The sequence below is a fragment of the Salvelinus fontinalis genome, chromosome 10, assembly GCF_029448725.1.
Source record: "Salvelinus fontinalis isolate EN_2023a chromosome 10, ASM2944872v1, whole genome shotgun sequence".
In the NCBI taxonomy this organism is placed as follows: domain Eukaryota; kingdom Metazoa; phylum Chordata; class Actinopteri; order Salmoniformes; family Salmonidae; genus Salvelinus; species Salvelinus fontinalis.
In genome coordinates, this window is record NC_074674.1 from 30,680,625 (window position 1) to 30,704,546 (window position 23,922).

At 45.2% G+C, this 23,922-nt stretch overlaps 1 protein-coding gene across 1 annotated transcript in view; it reads right to left on the minus strand.

Annotated features, from left to right (window-relative positions):
- Positions 1 to 7,467: 7,467 nt before the first annotated feature.
- The window catches only part of LOC129863999 (ephrin-B2-like), a 63,566-nt gene continuing 47,111 nt past the window's right edge, over positions 7,468 to 23,922 (minus strand). The window contains exons 3-5 of the mRNA XM_055936513.1: positions 9,671 to 9,763; positions 9,180 to 9,236; positions 7,468 to 9,064 (exon numbers count right to left, since the gene is read on the minus strand). Coding sequence (XP_055792488.1) covers positions 8,643 to 9,064; positions 9,180 to 9,236; positions 9,671 to 9,763 — 572 coding nt within the window. The 3' untranslated portion in view covers positions 7,468 to 8,642. The remainder of the gene's footprint in view (positions 9,065 to 9,179; positions 9,237 to 9,670; positions 9,764 to 23,922) is intronic.

Sequence of the window (23,922 nt, forward strand, 5' to 3'; positions counted from 1 at the left end):
TATCTACCCACCACCACTACAGCCACTATCTACCCCCACCACTACAGCCACTATCTACCCCCACCACTACAGTCACTATCTACCCACCACCACTACAGTCACTAACTACCCACCACCACTACAGCCACTATCTACCCCCACCACTACAGTCACTATCTACCCACCACCACTACAGTCACTATCTACCCACCACCACTACAGCCACTATCTACCCCCACCACTACAGCCACTATTTACCCCCACCACTACAGTCACTATCTACCACCACCACTACAGCCACTATCTACCCCCACCACTACAGTCACTATCTACCCACCACCACTACAGCCACTATCTACCCACCACCACTACAGCCACTATCTACCCCTACCACTACAGTCACTATCTACCCACCACCACTACAGTCACTATCTACCCACCACCACTACAGCCACTATCTACCACCACCACTACAGCCACTATCTACCCACCACCACTACAGCCACTATCTACCCACCACCACTACAGTCACTATCTACCCACCACCACTACAGCCACTATCTACCCGCCACCACTACAGCCACTATCTACCCACCACCACTACAGCCACTATCTACCCACCACCACTACAGTCACTATCTACCACCACCACTACAGCCACTATCGACCCACCACCACTACAGCCACTATCTACCCACCACCACTACAGCCACTATCTACCCACCACCACTACAGCCACTATCTACCCACCACCACTACAGTCACTATCTACCACCACCACTACAGCCACTATCTACCCACCACCACTACAGCCACTATCTACCCACCACCACTACAGCCACTATCTACCCACCACCACTACAGCCACTATCTACCCACCACCACTACAGCCACTATCTACCCACCACCACTACAGCCACTATCTACCCACCACCACTACAGCCACTATCTACCCACCACCACTACAGCCACTATCTACCCACCACCACTACAGCCACTATCTACCCACCACCACTACAGCCACTATCTACCCCCACCACTACAGCCACTATCTACCCACCACCACTACAGTCACTATCTACCACCACCACTACAGCCACTATCTACCCACCACCACTACAGCCACTATCTACCCACCACCACTACAGCCACTATCTACCCACCACCACTACAGTCACTATCTACCCACCACCACTACAGCCACTATCTACCACCACCACTACAGTCACTATCTACCCACCACCACTACAGTCACTATCTACCACCACCACTACAGCCGCTATCTACCACCACCACTACAGTCGCTATCTACCCACCACCACTACAGTCGCTATCTACCCACCACCACTACAGTCACTATCTACCCACCACCACTACAGTCACTATCTACCCACCACCACTACAGTCACTAATTACCCACCACCACTACAGCCACTATCTACCCACCACCACTACAGCCACTATCTACCACCACCACTACAGCCACTATCTACCCCCACCACTACAGCCACTATCTACCCCCACCACTACAGTCACTATCTACCACCACCACTACAGTCGCTATCTACCCACCACCACTACAGCCACTATCTACCCACCACCACTACAGCCACTATCTACCCACCACCACTACAGCCACTATCTACCCCCACCACTACAGTCGCTATCTACCCACCACCACTACAGCCACTATCTACCTCCACCACTCTAGTCGCTATCTACCCACCACCACTACAGCCACTATCTACCACCACCACTACAGTCGCTATCTACCCACCACCACTACAGCCACTATCTACCACCACCACTACAGTCGCTATCTACCCACCACCACTACAGCCACTATCTACCCACCACCACTACAGCCACTATCTACCCCCACCACTACAGCCACTATCTACCCCCACCACTACAGCCACTATCTACCCACCACCACTACAGCCACTATCTACCCACCACCACTACAGCCACTATCTACCCACCACCACTACAGTCACTATCTACCCACCACCACTACAGCCACTATCTACCCACCACCACTACAGCCACTATCTACCCACCACCACTACAGCCACTATCTACCCACCACCACTACAGCCACTATCTACCCACCACCACTACAGCCACTATCTACCCACCACCACTACAGTCACTATCTACCCACCACCACTACAGTCACTATCTACCCACCACCACTACAGCCACTCTCTACGACATCCGGACAGAGACTCCTCCACACGGCCATGTCATTAGCTGGTCGTTAGAGCTGGGCAGTTTAGACCTGATCTATCTCTCTCATGTTGTAACATGGATAACAACGATGCTAAAGCATCAATGTTACTGTGTATCTATATACTTGAACATGATGCGTATGCTAAGAGAAGCAAATCTAATGACAACCAAAATAGAACAATTAACTTCTGCTGGGTAAACAAACATCTGTTGTTATGCTTTTGTGAAATAGCACAGTTACAAGTGGAAATCAAACTGGATGGACAACAGAAATAGAGGAAGGACTAAGAACAAACAAGAGAGAACTATTATAAAGTAGATTGTGTCTGTAAAATGTGTATAAGATGCATAAATTGAAGGTAAAAACAGAAATGTTTATCAGTTTACTCCAATTGGGGGATCGGTGGTAGGGTTTGCGGGGAATAATAATAAAGGTATATTCTTTAAAAAAGTATGTATGTCTATATAGGTATTTGTATGTATATATGTGTATATGTATGCATACGTGTATGGATATATTTACCCCAAAAAATATGGGGGATTGGAAATGATGCAGACAATTACATTGGAAGCAGCATTCTTTCCGCAATATTAAGCTGATCCACCCCCCCCAAAAAATAAAAATAATAATAAATAAATCAATAAATAAACATCTGTTTTTATCAGCAGCTTCATGACAGACGCGACATGACAAGTGTTTGATGGAGTTCCTTCTGGTGTCTCAGACCGTTGTGTTGTTGGAGAAATGCCGTTCTGTTCTGAGATGTTATTAATAGTCTGACAGACAGCTCAATCACAGCACTGCAAGTCAGATGTTGCCTATCCACAAGCCTCTGTACTGCTGATTATGGAAGAAGACAGCAAGGACAGAGTGGTGCGGATGCATTGTTTCAGGTCATCCTAGTTTTGTTAGCACTGATTTTAACTATCCCCTGTCAACATGCCCACTTGATTTAGTATTTAGACTTGACAGGGCGCTAGACACCAACTGTTGAGGCAAGCTAGCATGCGATGTGTGTGTGTGTGCGAGAGAAAGGATGCATACATTCACGCACGCACACACACGGACAGGGGAAGGAAAAATAACAAGACATTGGACATTTCGAATACCAATGATGTCACCCTTCTTATTGCCTAGCAGCATCCAACCAAATGAGACTGCAGATCAAACAAACTGTGAGAACAAAGACCAAATGTGTGTGTGTGTGTGTGTGTGTGTGTGTGTGTGTGTGTGTGTGTGTGTGTGTGTGTGTGTGTGTGTGTGTGTGTGTGTGTGTGTGTGTGTGTGTGTGTGTGTGGCATACTGAGACAGAGATGCAGTGTGTGAGAGGGGAGAACAGGAGCCCCAGAAGAACATCAATTTGTGTCAACAATGCTCAAAAAGAAACACACTTGAGACAAGGATTTTATAACATACTTAGGTTTTTATGTATTCCCCCCCCCAAAAAACTGGAATGTACAGGAGAGAGGAGAGGCCAGGGAGGTAACATAAACCATCTTATAGTGTCCTACAAAGTCTGCACTTAATCATCTCACAACACTCCTGGCAATCTCTCAACAGTCAGCCTTATCAATTTCAAAAAGGTCTCCTTTACAATCTACCTAGCACATCTTGTCTCATCCAAGTCTCATGACAGTATCCCTCGTCTCAACAATGTCTCATGACATTATCCCTCATCTCATGACAGTATCCCACGTCTCATGACAGTATCCCTCTTCTCACCAACGTCTCATGACAGTATCCCTCGTCTCATGACAGTATCCCTCGTCTCATAACATTATCCCTCGTCTCATGACAGTATCCCTCGTCTCATAACATTATCACTCGTTTCACAAATGTCTCATGACAGTATCCCTCGTCTCACCAACGTCTCATGACAGTATCCCTCGTCTCACCAACGTCTCATGACAGTATCCCTCGTCTCATGACAGTATCCCTCGTCTCATAACATTATCCCTCGTGTCACAAACGTCTCATGACAGTATCCCTCGTCTTACCAACGATTCATGACAGTATCCCTCGTCTCATAACATTATCCCTCTTCTCACCAATGTCTCATGACAGTATCCCTCGTCTCACGACAGTATCCCTCTTCTCACCAGCGTCTCATGCCAGTATCCCTCTTCTCTCCAATCTCTCATGACAGTATCCCTCTTCTCACCAGCGTCTCATGCCAGTATCCCTCTTCTCTCCAATCTCTCATGACAGTATCCCTCATCTCACCAACGTCTCATGCCAGTATCCCTCTTCTCTCCAATCTCTCATGACAGTATCCCTCTTCTCACCAGCGTCTCATGCCAGTATCCCTCTTCTCTCCAATCTCTCATGCCAGTATCCCTCATCTCAACAACGTCTCATGACAGTATCCCTCTTCTCACCAACATCTCATGTCAGTATCCCTCGTCTCACCAACGTCTGATCTGTCTCTCCGCAGTTCTGAAGTGAAAACCAGAGTGCCTCCTTCTCTGGATTAGGTTATTGCCACAAAATAACTGAGTGGACAACAGTAGGTGAGAAAGACAGTGAAACCAAATGAAACACGGAGCTGTGAGGGGAACGGCACCTCAGTACCTTCAGGCTCTGATCAGGCCCTACATCCAAACAAGGGCACTGCGTTCATCCACCTCTGGCCTGCTCGCCTCCCTACCACTGAGGAAGTACAGTTCCCGCTCAGCCCAGTCAAAACTGTTCGCTGCTCTGGCACCCCAATGGTGGAACAAACTCCCACACGACGCCAGGACAGCGGAGTCAATCACCACCTTCCGGAGACACCTGAAACCCCACCTCTTTAAGGAATACCTAGGATAGGATAAAGCAATCCTTCTGACACCCCCCCCCCCCCCCCTTAAAAGATTTAGATGCACTATTGTAAAGTGGCTGTTCCACTGGATGTCATAAGGTGAATGCACCAATTTGTAAGTCGCTCTGGATAAGAGCGTCTGCTAAATGACTTAAATGTATTGTAAATGTAAATGTAAAAACACTACAGTATATGGAAAATGGTACACAGGGTATGGTAGAATGGACCACAGAACTACACTGGCCTTACTGAGTCCAGCTGGTCCCTGTGAAAGCTGAATGTCTTGAAAGGAACACAAGGACATGAGGTTATTATTCAAGCAATCAAAAAATCTATATTTTCCTCTCTTATGAGAGGCGTCTGTCCGCCATGTCTCAGGTAGTGTGCTGTTGCTTGTAGTCCAATCAGAGTCCAATATTAATGAAGGGTTGTGATGTCAATATGAGGTCCAGAATGTCCCAGAGTGATGATGAAATGTCGCAGAGAGATGATATCAGACCCAGCGGGAGCTGATCTGTGATGTTTCCCATCACTCTGTCACTACCTTCAACGCTCTGACTATGAACCTCAACATCATAGAAACCATCATAAAACATTAAAACAACTACAGTGGAAATCCGTTACTTTGTATGAAAACATTTATGAAACAATACATCTATGTCTGTGTATGAGGTGTGGTCCTGAGACCTGAGGACTGAGTTTAAAAGCCACAGAGATGTTTAAAAAGATTTAAAGAGATGTTTCACCTATGGCAGTCAGTATGTGCACATTGTGTTGAAAGGGTCCAGCAGACAAAGGAAGTTCTAAATCACATTGACAGGTGGACTACATACACCTTAGCCAAATACATTTAAACTCAGTTTTTCACAATTCCTGACATTTAATCCGAGTAACAATTCCCAGTCTTAGGTCAGTTAGGATCACCACTTTATTTTAAGAATGTGAAATGTCAGAATAATAGTAGAGAAAATGATTTATTTCAGCTTTTATTTCTTTCATCACATTCCCGGTGGGTCAGAAGTTTACATACACTCAATTAGTATTTGGTAGATTTGCCTTTAAACTGTTTAACTTGGGTCAAACGTTTCGGGTAGCCTTCCACAAGCTTCCCAGAATAAGTTGGGTAAATGTTGGCCCATTCCTCCTGACAGAGCTGGTGTAACTGAGTCAGGTTTGTAGGCCTCCTTGCTCACACACGCTTTTCAGTTCTGCCCACAAATGTTCTATAGGATTGAGGTCAGGGCTTTGTGATGGCCACTCCAATACCTTGACTTTGTTGTCCTTAAGCCATTTTGCCACAACTTTGGAAGTATGCTTGGGGTCATTGTCCTTTTGGAAGACCCATTTGCGACCGAGCTTTAACTTCCTGACAGATGTCTTGAGATGTTGCTTCAATATATCCACATAATTTTCCTACCTCATGATGCCATCTATTTTGTGAAGTGCACCAGTCCCTCCTGCAGCAAAGCACCCCCACAACATGATGCTGCCACCCCCGTACTTCACGGTTAGGATGGTGTTATTCGGCTTGCAAGCCTCCTCCTTTTTCCTCCAAACATAACGATGGTCATTATGGCCAAACAGTTCTATTTTTTGTTTCATCAGACCAGAGGACATTTCTCGAAAAATTACGATCTTTGTCCCCATGTGCAGTTGCAAACCATAGTCTGGCTTTTTATGGCGGTTTTGGAGCAGTGGCTTCTTCTTTGCTGAGCGGCCTTGCAGGTTATGTCGATATAGGACTTGTTTTACTGTGGATATAGATAATTTTGTACCTGTTTCCTCCAGCATCTTCACAAGGTCCTTTGCTGTTGTGCTGGGATCGATTTGCACTTTTCGCACCAAAGTACGTTTATCTCTAGTAGACAGACGCGTCTCCTTCCTGAGCGGTATGATGGCTGCGTGGTCCCATGGTGTTTATACTTGCGTACTATTGTTTGTACAGATGAACGTGGTACCTTCAGGTGTTTGGAAAGGATGAACCTTGTGGAGATCTACAATATTTTTTCTGAGGTCTTGGCTTATTTCTTTTGATTTTCCCATGATGTCAAGTAAAGAGGCACTGAGTTTGAAGGTAGACCTTGAAATACATCAAACAGGTACACCTCCAATTGACTCAAATGATGCCTAGAAGAAGCTTCTAAAGCCATGACCTCATTTTCTGGAATTTTTAAAGCTGTTTAAAGGCACAGTCAACTTAGTGTATGTAAACTTCTGACCCACTGGAATTGTGATACAGTGAATTATAAGTGAAACAATCTATCTGTAAACAATTGTTGGAAAAATTACTTGTGTCAATGCACAAAGTAGATGTCCTAACCGATTTCCCAAAACTATAGTTTCGTGTGGAGTGGTTGAATAACGAGTTTTAATGACTCCAACCTAAGTGTATGTAAATTCCGAATTCAACTGTATATGTTGACTATCGCCTGTGTCATTTCAACAATGAACTCCGACCTTTTCACCTTTTTTAATTCCTGCAGCCAACCACAGGTCATAAGTTACCAGTGCAGCGTGGGAAACAAAACCAACCAGATTATTCACCTCTAAAAAAACACTTTCAACGGGCATAGAGGAGCAACATGAACAATACAGTATGTTAAGGTTTCTGTTCTGTAGCTATGGATGTGCATCTGGAGGCACAGTATGGGAGAATCACAGTGTCTGTGGCTTCATCTGTTCAAACACTTTCCCAACACTTTGTCATTTTTCTTCCTCTTATTGAGTACACCTCTTTGTACTGTTGTACTATCCTCCTTCCTCTGTGAAACTTTATATACAGAAAAGTGAACTATTTCAATGCTAAGGCATTGTAGAGTGAGAGAGAGAATGGGATAACGGAAGAGAAGATCCTTCATTTTGAAGACAAACACAAAGACTGAAATAAATTAGTACCTAGATCTCATCCAGACTCTAAAACAGAGAACATACAATACAATACATACAAGAAAAACCGTGTCTAACAGAAATCTGAATGGAAATATACAAATCTACAAATGAGTTATGAAATAATGATTTTCTATAATCTGTAAATGATGACAGTGGGTAGAAATCAAAATCTTGCTTTGATATTTGTTCTTGTGGTACTGGTTTTACGCACCAAACACAAGCAGACATACAGGTTACGCGTAGGCACGCACGCACGCATGCACACACATTCCCTCACACACACACACACACACACACACACACACACTAACACTTTGAAAAGGTTTGACATTTCATATCCAGTGTCCTCACTTTGAGTGAGAGGTGGGGACTGAGTCGCTGCCACAGTCCGTCAGCTTAATGGCCCACATGTCCAGGACTCACGGCCTCCATCATTGGGTTCACAGCAGGGAACAGATCAATACCCCCCCAGACACAACCACCCCTCCATTCATCCATCCATCCATCCATCCATTCATCCATCCATCCATCCATCCAGTGTCAGAGCACTGTACAGCAGAGTCCATGGGGCAGGAGGTTGAGGATAGCCATCCCAAACAGTTAGCCATAGAGAGGGAGTTGGGTCGAGTGAGGGAGTGGAGGGAGATAGAGGGACAGTTGTATTTCTATGTTGAAACAGCAGTCTATGTGTTGGGTACACCTGTATGTCTATGTCAGCCGGGCTGTGTGGCTGTCCCTCTCTCATACTTTGTAGTAGATGTTAGCTGGGCTCTGGGGGGGCATCTCCTGGACGATATAGACGGGGTGGCCGTAGTCCCCGCTCACCTTCTCATAGTGCGGGCAGTAGGCCGAGTCTGAAGTCCGCAGCGGGATGATGATGTCACTGGGCTCTGAGCCGTTGTTGCCTCCGGTGGAGCAGCCGGCTCCACTGGTGCTGCACCTCTTGGGGGTGAGGGTGGTCAGAGTCATGGTGGGGTGGTGAGTCTCAGAGTGCTTGTTCTGTCGCCAGCGGTAACACACCACACAGATGACTGCGGTCACGATGAGGAGGAAGGCTCCGCCCCCTACCGCTCCAGCGATCACCGCCACGCTAGAGGAGGATGGAGGGTTGTTCCCGTTGTTCCCCTCTCCCTCGCCACCTGCCTTGGGTGTCGTCCCATTTCCTGTAAGGGAAGACGGGTCAGGATCAATGACTTACTAATACTGTAGATACTGTATCATTAAACCAGTGAAGTGAGTTTCCTCTCCCTCTGGATACTGTACTGTAGACTGACTTACCTTTGGGGTTGAAGCGGTTTGGGTCTGGTTTGGGTTTGGGTGGGAGGCCATAAGCAGCTATGGGAAATCATACAGTTGGTTTAGGGTTGTAAACATTTTTATGAATTTGCTTTTCTGTAAAGTGTATTGACAATTGAGGCTTTTGTTAAAGGACAATTCACTTTTCTCTAACTAAATCTGTATATAACAAAAGTTGTTTTTTTGTGTGCTTTTGTTCATGTTTTATCTGTGACCCTGCAACTGCAGAACGAGCATGAGGAAGTATATTGCTGGTGGGGTAAGTTTGTTCCAAAAAAGTTAACTTGTTCTTTAAATGCACTTAAAATAAATTGTGATTTGATTTGGCATATGGCAGTTTCATGAATATTATGAATATAAGGTCTTTACAAGAATATTGAAGAGCCCATGCACATTCATCTATATGAGGATGATAACTATTGAATGACTGATGAAACCAAATCAAGGACAATATATCTGATGAAGATACTCACTCTGTCCCACTTTGAGAATCACCTTCATCCCTCGTGTCACACACACTCCTCCTCTCATGCTGTCCAGTCCCTGCCTTGTCCCATCTGAGGTAGCTAAGAGAGGAAGAGGAGGGGAGGAAGACTACATTTAGAGAGATACCTTACATCAGGGATGGGCAACTTTGATGGGGTTGGGGGCTACAACATTGCGAACAAAACATTTTAACAGCTCCCTGTTTGACAGCGGAGATACATGTTTTAGAGTTAATTTCATGCAATTCTACATGTTTTGCCATGGGTTGGAGAGAAATGTTTGCAGTTTTTCATATGATATCTGAGTGAGACTGACTAACAAAATCAATGGGGGTCCCTCGGTTGATAATTAGACCATGATCAATAAGTTTAGACAGCTGGCGGGCTAATTGAGTGACTATAAGTAACTGACATAACGAGAAAAACTGCTGATGCATAATCAAATTTCAAAATTACACATTGTGTATTCTACTATTCTAACTTGCAACAGTAAGTTGAGACCCCGACTGAGTTTAAGAAAAAAAAAAACACGTGGGGCCTTCTGGCCAGGGGAACTAGGTCAGAGCAGGGAGTATTGCCCTGTCAGAAACACTGAACTCAATCCCACAACCATGCCTATGACATGACCCATATCGCCCACACAATTCCCCAGACACAGTCGGAATAACAACCCAGCCACATCCCCTGACCGTTTAAATACCAACCCAGTCATATTCATCTAAACCAAGACTAGTGGCCATTTAAAGCCACATCAGTCATAATCACATCACATGAACACATGACATCCTCCTACAGTATCAACCACCCCTTCTATTTACCGCTTGAGGCTATAGATTACCTAACACCAGCGGGTAAGGTGTAAGGAAAGGTATTACATATTCCCTCAATGTGAGCAAGACAAAGGAGCTGATAGTGGACTACAGGAAAAGGAGGGCCGATCAGGCCCCTATTAACATTGACGGGGCTGTAGTGGAACGGGTCGGGAGCTTCAGGTTCCTTGGTGTCCACATCACCAACGAACTATCATGGTCCAAACATACCAAGACAGTCGTGAAGAGGGCACGACAAAACCTTTCCCCCCTCAGGAGACTGAAAAGATTTGGCATGGGCCACCAGATCCTCAAAAAGTTCTACAGCTGCACCATCGAGAGCATCCTGACCAGTTTCATCACCGTTTGGTATGGCAACTGCTCGGCATCTGACCGTAAGGCGCTGCAGAGGGTAGTGTAAATGGCCCAGTACATCACTGGGGCCAAGCTTCCTGCCATCCAGGACCTATATAACAGGCGGTGTCAGAGGAAAGCCCAAAAAATTGCCAGAGACTCCAGTCACCAAAGTTATAGACTGTTTTCTTTGCTACCACATGGCAAGCGGTACCGGAGCGCCAAGTCTAGGACAAAAAGCCTCCTCAACAGCTTCTACCCCCAAGCCATTAGACTGCTGAACAATTCATATAAATCTCCACCGCTCACTTTACATTGACCCCCCCTTCTGTACACTGCTGCTACTCGCTGCTTGTTTGTTACCTCGTCATAGTCACTTCGCCCCCACCTACCTCTGCACAATGACTCGGTACCGGTGCCCCCTGTATATAGCCTCGTTATTGTTATTCTTATTGTGTTACTTTTTATTCTTACTTTTTATTTTAGCCTACTTGGTAAATATTTTCTTCTTCTTGAACTGCACTTTTGGTTAAGGGCTTGTAAGTAAGCATGTCACGGTAAAGTCTACACTTGTTGTATTCGGCGCATGTGGCCAATAAAGTTTGATTTGATTTGGAATACTATAATACACACTGTAGTATCCCTCGAACATGTGTAGTACTTACTATATCATTTTGTAGTATACTGTAGAATACTATAGTAAATACTACAGTATACTACAGTCCGCAAAATCACTATAGGTAGTACTACAGTATACTACAGTCATGTCTGCAACTCTACTGTAAATACTACAGTATTCTACTACAGTATTCAATGTAGTGATTTTGCAGACTTGAATCAGTTTACTGTAGTATACTGCAGTACTTATTATAGAATTCTGTAGTAAACTGTATAATACTGTAGAATACTATATTACGCACTGTAGTATCCCTCGATCATGTGTAGTACTTACTATAGAATTTCGTAGTATACCGTACAATACTATAGTTAAGAAATACTACAGTATTATCCGCAAAAAACACTGTAGTAAATACTACTGTGTACTACAGACCAAAAAACACTACAGTAAATACCGCAGTCCGCAAAATCACTACATTAATTACTATAGTTTACTATAGTTCTTTTTACTACAGTATTTACTGTATAATATAGTAAATTGTTAATACTACAGTATACTGCAGTCATGTCAGCAACACTACAGTAAATACCAGAGGTGGGACCAAATCATTGTTTTACAAGTCACAAGTAAGTCTCAAGTCTTAGCACTCAAGTCCCAAGTCAAGTCTCAAGTCAAGACCGACAAGTATCAAGTCAAATCTCAAGTCCTAAACTTTGAGTTTCGAGTCCTAAACAAGTCATAATGTGCTCTTCACCAAATGTAATACCATTTCATATTATATTTTTAACAAGAGTAATAGTTAGTATATTACATTTACGCAAATCATGAATGCTTTTAAAAATATCTATATATTTATTACTTTCCAAATAAACGTTATATTTCCATTCAAATACATGGGTAGCCATGAGAAAGACCCCCCCCCCCCCCCCCCCCCCCTCCAATAGAGATTGACTATCGAGGATCGCTATGGGGTGCAATCGGGCGATGTAGGCTTGTACACAATCGCCCAAACTCAACACACACACACACACACACACACACACACACACACACACACACACACACACACACACACACACACACACACACACACACACACACACACACACACACACACACACACACACACACACACACAGTAGGCTAACGTATGTCAATGACTTTAGGACAGCAGTAACATCAGGCAGGATTTATGCTACCAACTGCCTAGCCAGTTGTAGCTCAATCTTGGGTGCAATGACCATGTTCCCGCACTGACTGACTGTGTGGACTGTTAGCCTACATGCTACATTAGTAAAGTTATTAGTTATATATCTGTTGGCTATATTAGCCACAACTTACCGTTCTTTGTGCAGCTTCAAATGTCGAACAAAGTTGCGCCTCCGTCTGTAATTTTCTTCCCGCATGTTTGCAAGTTGCAATCCATTTTTTGTTGATACAGCGTTGTCTTTATATCCGAAAATCATAATTCTGGGTATCATCTTTCCAAGGGCTCCATCTGAATTCACCCGCCGACGTTCCTCTGCACTGCCACGCACAACTTTTTCTCAGCTGGCACAATTTGATTGGCTGCTGTCCGATTCAAATTGTAATCCGTTAAATGAAGAGTTGATGCGCTGCACACTTTTTTTAATAGCATCATTTTTAATATTTGGGCTTGGGGAGGGTATCAAGTCAGGTTGGGGAGGGTATCAAGTCAGGTTGGGGAGGGTATCAAGTCAGTTTGGGGAGGGTATCAAGTCAGTTTGGGGAGGGTATCAAGTCAGCTTGGGGAGGGTATCAAGTCAGCTTGGGGAGGGTATCAAGTCAGCTTGGGGAGGGTATCAAGTCAGTTTGGGGAGGGTATCAAGTCAGTTTGGGGAGGGTATCAAGTCAGCTTGGGGAGGGTATCAAGTCAGCTTGGGGAGGGTATCAAGTCAGTTTGGGGAGGGTATCAAGTCAGCTTGGGGAGGGTATCAAGTCAGGTTGGGGAGGGTATCAAGTCAGCTTGGGGAGGGTATCAAGTCAGCTTGGGGAGGGTATCAAGTCAGCTTGGGGAGGGTATCAAGTCAGCTTGGGGAGGGTATCAAGTCAGTTTGGGGAGGGTATCAAGTCAGCTTGGGGAGGGTATCAAGTCAGCTTGGGGAGGGTATCAAGTCAGCTTGGGGAGGGTATCAAGTCAGTTTGGGGAGGGTTTCAAGTCAGCTTGGGGAGGGTATCAAGTCAGCTTGGGGAGGGTATCAAGTCAGCTTGGGGAGGGTATCAAGTCAGCTTGGGGAGGGTATCAAGTCAGTTTGGGAAGGGTATCAAGTCAGCTTGGGGAGGGTATCAAGTCAGGTCGGGTCATCAGACTCGAGTCCAAGTCATGTGACTCGAGTCCACACCTCTGGTAAATACTACAGTATACTACAATCTGCAAAAGCACTACAGTAAATTCTGCTGTCCGCAAAATCACAACATTACTTACTATAGTTTACTATAGTTTTTTTACTACAGTATTTACTGTATAATATAGTAAATTGTTAATACTATAGTATACTGCAGTCATGTCAGCAACACTACAGTAACTACTACAGTATTCTACAACAGTATTTAGTATTCGCGACAGTATTAGTCCGCAAAAACACTACAGTGAATACTATAGTATTCATACCAAAGTATTTTTTCATGTGGATTCTCTCTCTCTCTCTCTCTCTCTCTCTCTCTCTCTCTCTCTTTCTCTATTGGAAGCAAAGGTGCAAAGAGGGAGAGAAGGAGAGGTGTAAGAACCATTTTTAAACAGAAAAGCGACAAAGAATGAGAAATAGAGAGGGTGAGAATGAGAAATAAAGAATGAAATAGAGAGGGTTTATTAGAGAGGGAGAGGTAGAGGTAGGCTTTCATGGTGTATGGTATTTGAGTTGAGCAGACTCTCTCGCATGTCTCAGTTTAAAGGTTCACTGGTTTACTGAAGAGATATGACAAAGTGCTAATGACATGATTGTGTATGTGACAGACACACACGCACACAGGAGTACATAGACACACATATATACATGCATGCATGCACAATCGAGATGTAATCGAGATGATGACCAACTTTGGAGAGAGACAGAGAAGAAGAACGGAGAGAAAGAGCAAAGGAGAAAGAGAGAAAAGAAGGAATGAGTAATTGAGATGATGATCTGTGGCGAAGGAGAGAAAGAGAGAGAGCGGGATGCACAGCCACGGACAGAAACAGGCGGACAGGAAGTCTGCCCCGAAAAACCCCAACAGAAGACAAAAGGGAAAAACTGTTCATGCATTTAACTAGAAGGAGACTGACCCATTAACACATGAGCACACCCATTCTGTTGTACAGGGGATTTACACACAAACAAGAGACAGGAGGAGGGGAGGGCTGTTTTCGTCTCTGGCACATCCTAAATTGACCCAGCGAGTGACCCACTTAGCCCTAACCCCTACCCCTCCCCTCACCAAACCTCCCCTCTTTCCTAAGTGAGAGAGCAGCTAAGGGATTGACCCATCTTGACCAAGGATAGAGGAAGCAGCGAAACTCCCAGAGATGGGTTTACCGCGCCTCTAACGGGGCTAAATCTAATGAACCGTTTAACCCATCCCATGTGAAATTAAATACATCTGTGAGCCTTGCATAAAACCTCCTCCCAACATACTAATTCAGTTGAGCGGATTCAGGCTGTAGTTGAGCCCAAGTCAGCTGTCACTCTGTCTTATGGGCCGGGCTCCATCAGCATTAGCAGCACATACAGACACACAGAGCAGCTACACTGCTGGGGGACTCTCAGCCCACTCTGTCCAACAGGGTGTTAAAACAGGGACACTGTCCAACGGGAGGTCACTGAACTCAAACACTCTGCTGCACTCATATGCCAGCATGCGCCTTGCAACGTGCAGGGAACATAGCGCCATATCTGAACTCTTTTTTTTTACAGAAAGGACATCAATAATGCCCACTGTAAGGGAAGTGGACATGTATGGCTAGACATGGCTGTAAATCTAGACTGCAGTCTGTCTGGAAGTTGTTCAAGTACAGTCGCCCAATATCAGCCCATTGTCAACGAGCCCGTTATCTCATTATATATTATATATTATTATATATTTATAAAGCCCTTCTTACATCAGTTGATGTCACAAAGTGCTGTACAGAAACCCAGCCTAAAACCCCAAACAGCAAGCAATGCAGGTGCAGTCCTCTTCTGGCTGTGTCGGGTGGAGATTATAACAGAACATGGCCAAGATGTACAAATGTTCATAGATGACCAGCAGGGTCAAATAATAATAATCACAGTTGTTGTAGAGGGTGCAACAGGTCAGCACCTCAGGAGTAAATGTCAGTTGGATTTTCATAGTCGATCATTCAGAGTATCTCTACCGCTCCTGCTGTCTCTAGAGAGTTGAAAACAGCAGGTCTGAGACAGGTAGCATGTTATCTGTTGCTGTAAATGTGTCAGGGTGTGGTTGCAGACGTGTGTAGCCTACGTTCTAAATGGGACTCAGCGGAGCTCCATGCAGTACAGTGCTTCTCTATCAGTGGTCGGTGTAGTAGGGTTGGACTCTGACCTCTGACCCAGATGAAGTTATGCCGTGGCTGAGGGGCACTTTAAAAAGTGCCAGGCTTCAACTTCCCCTAATGCAAAATCTGCTCATCTCACAGAGATGCAGCTTTACACTTGGCTGGCTGTTACAGTAGGTGGAAAGATGTTAAAATGTATACATTTAGGATGGACAATAAACCCATTGCAATGATGTATTGTTGGTAAAATACTTTTCTGTATACAAGACATTGGGTCCTATTCTATCTAAACTCTAAATATCTAAATATAAAACACGTTTTGTATTGTGCTACAAGAATGCATATTTACATTCACACTCACCAATCCCATGTCCACTGCAAGAAGTTCCACTGCATATTGATTTAAACCTGCTTTCTAGCTAGGCAAGAATCTGGTAACTGGGTTGGATTGGTTCCTTGTATCGCTACTGAAACACTCCGATTTTTCCCTCTCTATTCTCCGTTCGATCTCTTTCCATGCATGCTTCAAATCATTTGTTTAAAGGCTAACACACACTATATTTCCTCTCTCAAATCAAATTTGAGTTGTAAATTGTGCTTAAACAATTTTCCCCAATCTGTGTGGGCAGCAGTGTCTCCAGAGCCAAATAGCAGTGGCCCTGCCTCAGTGCACTAATCTGTAATTGGTGGAGTCACCGAGGACACCGCCTGATTGGACACCAATTGAAACAGATGATGCTTCACCTCTCTTTGATTGGATGAGGCCAGGGGTGGACTGGCCATTTGGCATTTCGGGCAATTGCCAGATGGGCTGGTACATTTTTAACCTAGTGGGCCTGTCTAACTTGGGTTTCTTGCACAAAATGACAATTTTCTGGCTAATAATGGCAGCTCCAATAAACAAAATGGGCAGGTGTGGGGGCCTCAAGGGGAAAAAATGGTCTGGTTTGTCAGAAATGCCAGAGCCGATTTCTGATCCTAGTCCTGAATACTAACTGTGGTTATTAGCCAATAGAAGGCTTGGCAGTTGAAGCAGGTACTCAGACTTAGGGTTAGGGTTCACTTTAGTTGAATAGTCAGATGCACATCTGTGACTTAACATTCATGTCCTTCCTTGTCTTTTCTCTCTCACTGTTCCGCTCTGGTCAACACACTTTCTGTCTCTGCAACCATCTGTGCCTGTGTCTACATCATCAGCACAGAAACGTCCCCCTCGTTAGCATAATACTACAGGTACTTTACATACATCATCACAATGCAGAGTACCTCTCTCCACATAGACTAGTTCTATAGATATGGCATGATGCTGAAGGCCGAACCACAGAGATTTCCAACACAGTAAAATAAGGACAGACCAAAAGAGTGCAGGGAGGATGGGTTAGAAAATGGTGAAACGATGGTCGAAATAAGATAGAAGTTAGAGAGAACGGGGAAACGGAGAAAGAAGAGGAGAGAGGAAGGGAGAGCTACATTAAGAAACAAGGAATATGTAACGTGAGGAGAGATGAAGCGGGAGGGCTGGAAGAGAAGAGGAAAAAGAGTAGAGGAGAGAGAGGGAGAGAGAAAGAGAAAGAGAAAGAGAAAGAGAAAGAGAGAGAGAGAGAGAGAGAGAGAGAGAGAGAGAGAGAGAGAGAGAGAGAGAGAGAGAGAGAGAGAGAGAGAGAGAGAGAGAGAGAGAGAGAGAGAGAGAGAGAGAGAGACGATGTAGAGGCCCTATCGGAGTCTGAAATCAGAAAGGGTTTTCTGGGTCATGTTCCTGTCAGCTCCAGTGAGAAGATAGGGAGAGATAAGGCGCTGGAGGAGGAGAGAGATAACACACAGGATGAGGAAGCACACACAGGCACATTGTCAGACAGGCAGACAGTTGAAAGAGAAAACTGCAGGCTCCATCAGCTCGGTAATGGCTGCTTATGCTCTACCTGGATCACTCTGACAGATACACACTACCTGGGACAGATTACCAAACACACCTAAACGCTATGTATTATTATCCAACTGTCGAACACACAAGGACGCACACGCATATCCTCCAAAACCTATGATGTGTAGACAGAAACAGAATCATAGCCACCTACACACACTGGCACAAGTGCTCACACGCATACTCCAATGCCTACTTAAGTGTCCCTTATCATCCATGTTCCATCAAATTGAGCATGTGTAAAGTTAATCATGTTTGTTCATTATGTGAGGCGAATCATTGTTCCAGCCCGGCATAGGTGTATTATTGACAGGAGAGCGGGGTGAAATGTTGAACATGGAAAGGGGATTGGAGATCTGAGATAGCTTACATCAGTTAAGGCTCTTTCCCCTAGAGTACAATCAAAAAGCCAGAGCCCGCCCCCACACTGCAACCCCCTTTCACAAAGAGGAGAACAAATAAAGAAACATTATAGAGAGCTATCCAGCCAAACTAACCCAGTCTGACAACCGAGTCAGAGCACAGCCAAGGGGAAAACAAGAGAGAGAGAGAGAGTGAGGGAGTGAGTGATGGAAAGAGTGAGCAAGTGAGAGGGAGAGAGAGAGGGAGAGAGAGCGAGAAAGAGAGAGATAGAGAGAATGAGCGAGGGGGGGAGTGCGGGAGAAACGGAGGGAGAGAGAGAGACAGAGAGAGAGAGAGAGAGAGAGAGAGAGAGAGAGAGAGACACAGAAAGAGAGAGAGAGAGAGAGAGAGAGGGCGGGGGAGAGAGGGAGGGAGTGAGAGAGAGTGTAGACATGTTAGCTGTGCTACTTCTGTTTGTGTTACTTATGTCAATGATAGGTCCCTGTGGTCCCTGTGTGGCTGTGTGTGTGGCAGCAGGTATGTGTGTGACTGTGTTTGTGGCAGCAGCATTACATGTGTTAGATGTGTGTGTGTGACTGTGTGTGTGGCAGCAACATTACATGTGTTAGCTGTGTGACTGTGTGTGTGGCAGCAGCATTCCATGTGTGAGCTGTGTGTGTGTTTTCTCTCTGTGTGTGTGTGAAGCTCTACAGTATCATCAGAGTGTGATGGTGGGTGTCTTTTGTGTGTGTGAGGCGAGAGGATATGGCCTGTTACGTTACAAAACCTGGGAAAAGAAGATGGGCCTCCCCCTCTCTCTGTTCATTATCCTAATTAGTTTCTTAATGGCATACATTAAAACTATGTCACTGGTTGGAGGAGGGTAGTAGGACAGATGGGAGAAAAGAAAGTAATGGATATACTGTATCTACAGTATCTGTACAAAAACAAATATGTCCTATACGTTTCAAATATCAGATATGAGTATAAAGGCCAACATCTAAAAACACCTCAGACACGCTAATATAAAAGCTAACATTTTATGGTTGGAGACATGTTATAACACGTTTGCTCACAGACCATGTAAACTAAGCACCACCCTCTGTCAGGCCTTAGATGCCAACACAGCAGGTTGACTGGCACCTGACAGGGCTCGGTTCATCTCTAGTACCTGAAAAGAGGAGCCAGTCTGACTGGCACCTGACAGGTCTCAGTCCATCTCTAGTACCCGAAGAGAGGAGACAGTCTGACTGGCACCTGACAGGTCTCAGTCCATCTCTAGTACCTGAAGAGCGGAGACAGTCTGACTGGCACCTGACAGGTCTCATGTTTTATTAGTCATATGTACAGGATGCACATGATATACACCAGACTTCCCCAACTGGTGGCTCGCTGGCCGAATTTGGCACCCAGGTAATTTTATCTGGCCCTCCAAGTTTTCTGAGCAAAAAACGAGCATATGAGCTTAAAATGATTTTAATTTGGAAATCTGTTTAAAAGTATTCCCACGCATAAGAGAGATATATGTGATTGTATACAAATAAATGTAAGCAAGGTTTGAAATTATTATGTTTTCGTCAAATGTTATATTTGTTTGGGCTTCTTGCGGTCAATTTGCCGTATATAAATGATTTGTATTGTGTTACAGCCCCCTGACCATTCGCTTAAGATAAAGTAGGCCCATTTGTCAAATTTCTGCCCTGGTCAACCGTAAATGCTGTTTTTGTGAAGTGGAAACGTTTAGGAGCAACAACGGCTCAGCCGCGAAGTGGTAGTCCACACAAGCTCACAAAACAGGACTGCCGAGTGCTAAAGCGCTTAGCGCGTAAAAATCGTTTGTCCTCGGTTGCTACACTCCAAACTGTCACTGGAAGCAACGTCATCAAAATAACTGTTCGTTGGGAGCTTCATGAAATGGGTTTTCATGGCCGAGCAGCCGCACACAACCCTACGATCAGCATGAGCAATGCTAAGCGTCGGCTGGAGTGGTGTAAAGCTCGTCGCCATTGAACTCTGGAGCAGTGGAAACGCGTTCTCTGGAGTGATGAATCACGCTTCACCCTCTGGCTGACCGACGGACGAATCTGGGTTTGGCGGATGCCAGGAGAATGCTACCTGCCCCAATGCATAGTGACAATTATTTGTGCTAGGCCAAGGGGGGGGGGGGCAAAGTACGGCCCGTGGGCCGTATTCGGCCCGCCGTGCACTTCAATCCGGCCCGCGAGACATAAAAAAGTACCCCTTTATTCTCCCCAATTTTGTGGTATCCAATTGGGAGTTACAATCTTGTCCCATCGCTGCAACTCCCGTACGGACTCAGAAGAGGCGAAGGTCGAGAGCTGTGCGTCCTCCGAAACATGACCCAGCCAAGCCGCACTGCTTCTTGACACAATGCCCGCTTAACCCAGAAGCCAGCCACACTAATGTGTCGGAGGAAACACCATACACCTGGTGACCGTGTCAGCGTGCATGCGCCCAGCCGTTCACAGGAGTCACTAGAGCGCGATGGGACAAGGAAATCTCGGCCTGCCAAACTCTCTCCTAACCCGGACGACGCTGGGACAATGGGTCTCCCAGTCATGGCCAGCTGTGACACAGCCTGGGATCGAACCCGGGTCTGTAGTGACACCTCACACACACCCAGTGCCTTGCTGTGGCACTCGGGAGGCCCCTGTAAATGGATTTTAACAAACAATTGGTCCCCCCAAAAATGTGTCCCTCCGTTGAATTTCAAAATCCCGATGTGGCCCTCGAGCCAAAAAGTTTGAAGGGAGATCTTAATGCTACAGCATACAATGACATTCTAGACATGTCTGTGCCTGCACAGAGCCCTGACCTCAACCCCAGCGAACACCTTTGCGATGAGTTGGAACGCCGATTGCGAGCCAGGCCTAATCGCCAAACAGCTCCCGTGGCTGAATGGAAACAAGTCCCTGCAGCAATGTTACAACATCTAGTGGAAAGCCTTTTCCAGAAGAGTGGAGGCTGTTATAGCAGCAAAGGGGGACCAACTCCATATTAATGCCCATGATTTTGGAATTAGATGTTCGACAAGCACATACTTTTGGCCATATACTGTATGTACATATAAGTAGGGATAAAGTGACTAAGCAATGGGATAGATAATAAACAGTAACAGTAGCATATGTGATGAGTCAAAAATAGTTAGTTCAAAAAGGGTCAATGCAGGTATTCCGGGTAGCTATTGGTTAAGTATTTAGCAAATTTTAGAAATCTTATATCTTGGGGGTAGAAGCTGTTGGTTCCAGACTTGCTGCATCGATACCGCTTGCCGTGTGGTAGCAGAGAAAACAGTCTATGACTTGGGTTGCTGGAGTCTTTGACAATTTGTATGGTCTTCCTCTGACACCGCCTAGTATAGAGGTCCTGGACTGCAGGGAGCTCGGCTCAAATGATGTACTGGGCAGTACGCACTGCCCTCTGTAGTGCCTTGTGGTCAGATGCCAAGTAATTGTCATACCAAGCGGTGATGCAGCCAGTCAAGATGCTCTCAATGGTGCAGATGTAGAACTTTTTATCTGAGGGCCCATGCCAAATCCTTTCAGTCTCCTGTGGGACAAGAGGCGTTGTTGTGTTGTGTTTAAAGTTCTTACATCGGCTACTGAGAGCGTGATCACACAGTCATCCAGAACAGCTGGTGCTCTCATGCATAATTCAGTGTTGCTAGCCTCGAATTGCGCATAGAAGGTATTTAGCTCGTCTGGTAGGCTTGCGATAATGGACAGCTCGTGGCTGCTCGTGGCTGTCCATTAATGCAAGCCTACCAGACGCAAGCCTACAAGCCTAGATATTTAATTTTTGTATTCATTCTTTTGAGAGTTTGCACCTGGTCATCCGGAGCAGCGAGACAGCGTTCCTGGATGGCTCGGTATTGTCTGCCTCGAAGCGAGCATAGAATGTGTTAAGCTCGTCTGGGAGGGAGGCTTCGGTGGGCACCACACAGCTGGATTTGTCTTTGTAGTCCGTGATAGCCTGTTGTCCTTGCCATTTGTCATGAGTCTGAGTTGTCAAACATCAATTAAAGTTTGAGTTTGTATTGTCTTTTTGCGTCCCTAATGGATTTGCGGAGCTCGTACCTGCTTGCCTTGTACAAGTCACGCAGTCTGCCAGTCTGTCTCTAGTACCTGAAGAGAGGAGACACAGTCAGATTATAGTGATGGTGATGACTACAAAGATCCTCTTCCTGAAGCCATTACATCATCACCATCACGCTCCATGCTCCACACGGGCAGATTGTTGGGCATTTTTTAAGTCTATTAAAGACTTAGCTGCTTGGGGACTGAGGACCATACCGTTGTAACGGCTTTCTAGCTCTTCCTCCTCCTTGGACGAGGAGAGGAGAGAGGGATCGGAAGACCAATGTGCAGCGAGGTATGATGACATGATTCATTTGACAAGACGAAAAAACACGAAACGAAATACACTTGAATAATTAACAAAATAACAAAACGGAGTAGACAGACCTGGACGACGAACTTACATGAAACACGAAGAACGCATGAACAGGGAAACTGACTACATAAAAGAACGAACATACAAACAAACCGAAAACAGTCCCGTGTGGCGTAACGACATACACAGACACAGGAGACAACCACCCACAACAAACAATGTGAAACAACCTACCTTAATATGACTCTCAATTAGAGGAAACACCAAACACCTGCCTCTAATTGAGAGCCATACCAGGCAACCCATTAACCCAACATAGAAAACACATAACATAGACTACCCACCCAAAACTCACGCCCTTGACCAATTAAACACATACCAAACAGAAAACAGGTCAGGAACGTGACAACCGTAAATTTAGCCTCTGGCATAACATCAAATCCCATAGAGACAACAATGCCAAAGCCTCAGGGGTGGTAGGAGAATGTGTGTGTGTGTGTGATCATTTGTGAAAGAGTGTATGGCAGCCTATGAGTACAGTATTTAGCTCTACAAGTGCATGTTATAGTGAATATCACAGTTACAGAGATCAACTCTATATTATGCTGGTATCCTCTCTCTCCTTCCTCCCTCGATCTGTCTGCCTGTCTGTCTTTCACCATCCCTCTCTATTTCTCTCCCTCCATCCTCCATCCCTCCATCCCCCTCTGTCCTAGTCTCTAGTTAACAGCTGGTGGAGAGAATTTCCCCAATCCCCTGACCACTGTAATCTCTCTCTGCTCACACAGCTGTCTGTAAAAAGAGCCTTTCTTCACTCAGTGCGTGTGGAAGTGTGTGTGTATGAGAGAGAGAGATAGAGAGAGATAGCGAGAGAGAAAGTGAGACAGAAATTCCCTGCAGAATTCCTGCCTCCATGTAAAAAAGTTTTCTATTTGAAACTTCTTTCAGCGAAAAGATCCAGAATGCTCAGCAATATGCTTCTGTTGTATGTGTGTGTGTGTGTGAGAGAGAGTGTTTGTGTGAGAGAGAGTGTGTGTTAACATGAGTTGCTGCCAGAGCCAGAAGGTTAATGAATCACTGTGTTAAACTTCCTCAATCCAATTAGTGTGGGAGTCTTACAGCATGACCTTTCTCAGTGAAGAAAACACACACGGACACGGACACGGACGCACACACACACACACACACACACACACACACACACACACACACACACACACACACACACACACACACACACACACACACACACACACACACACACACACACACACACACAAACAATACCCA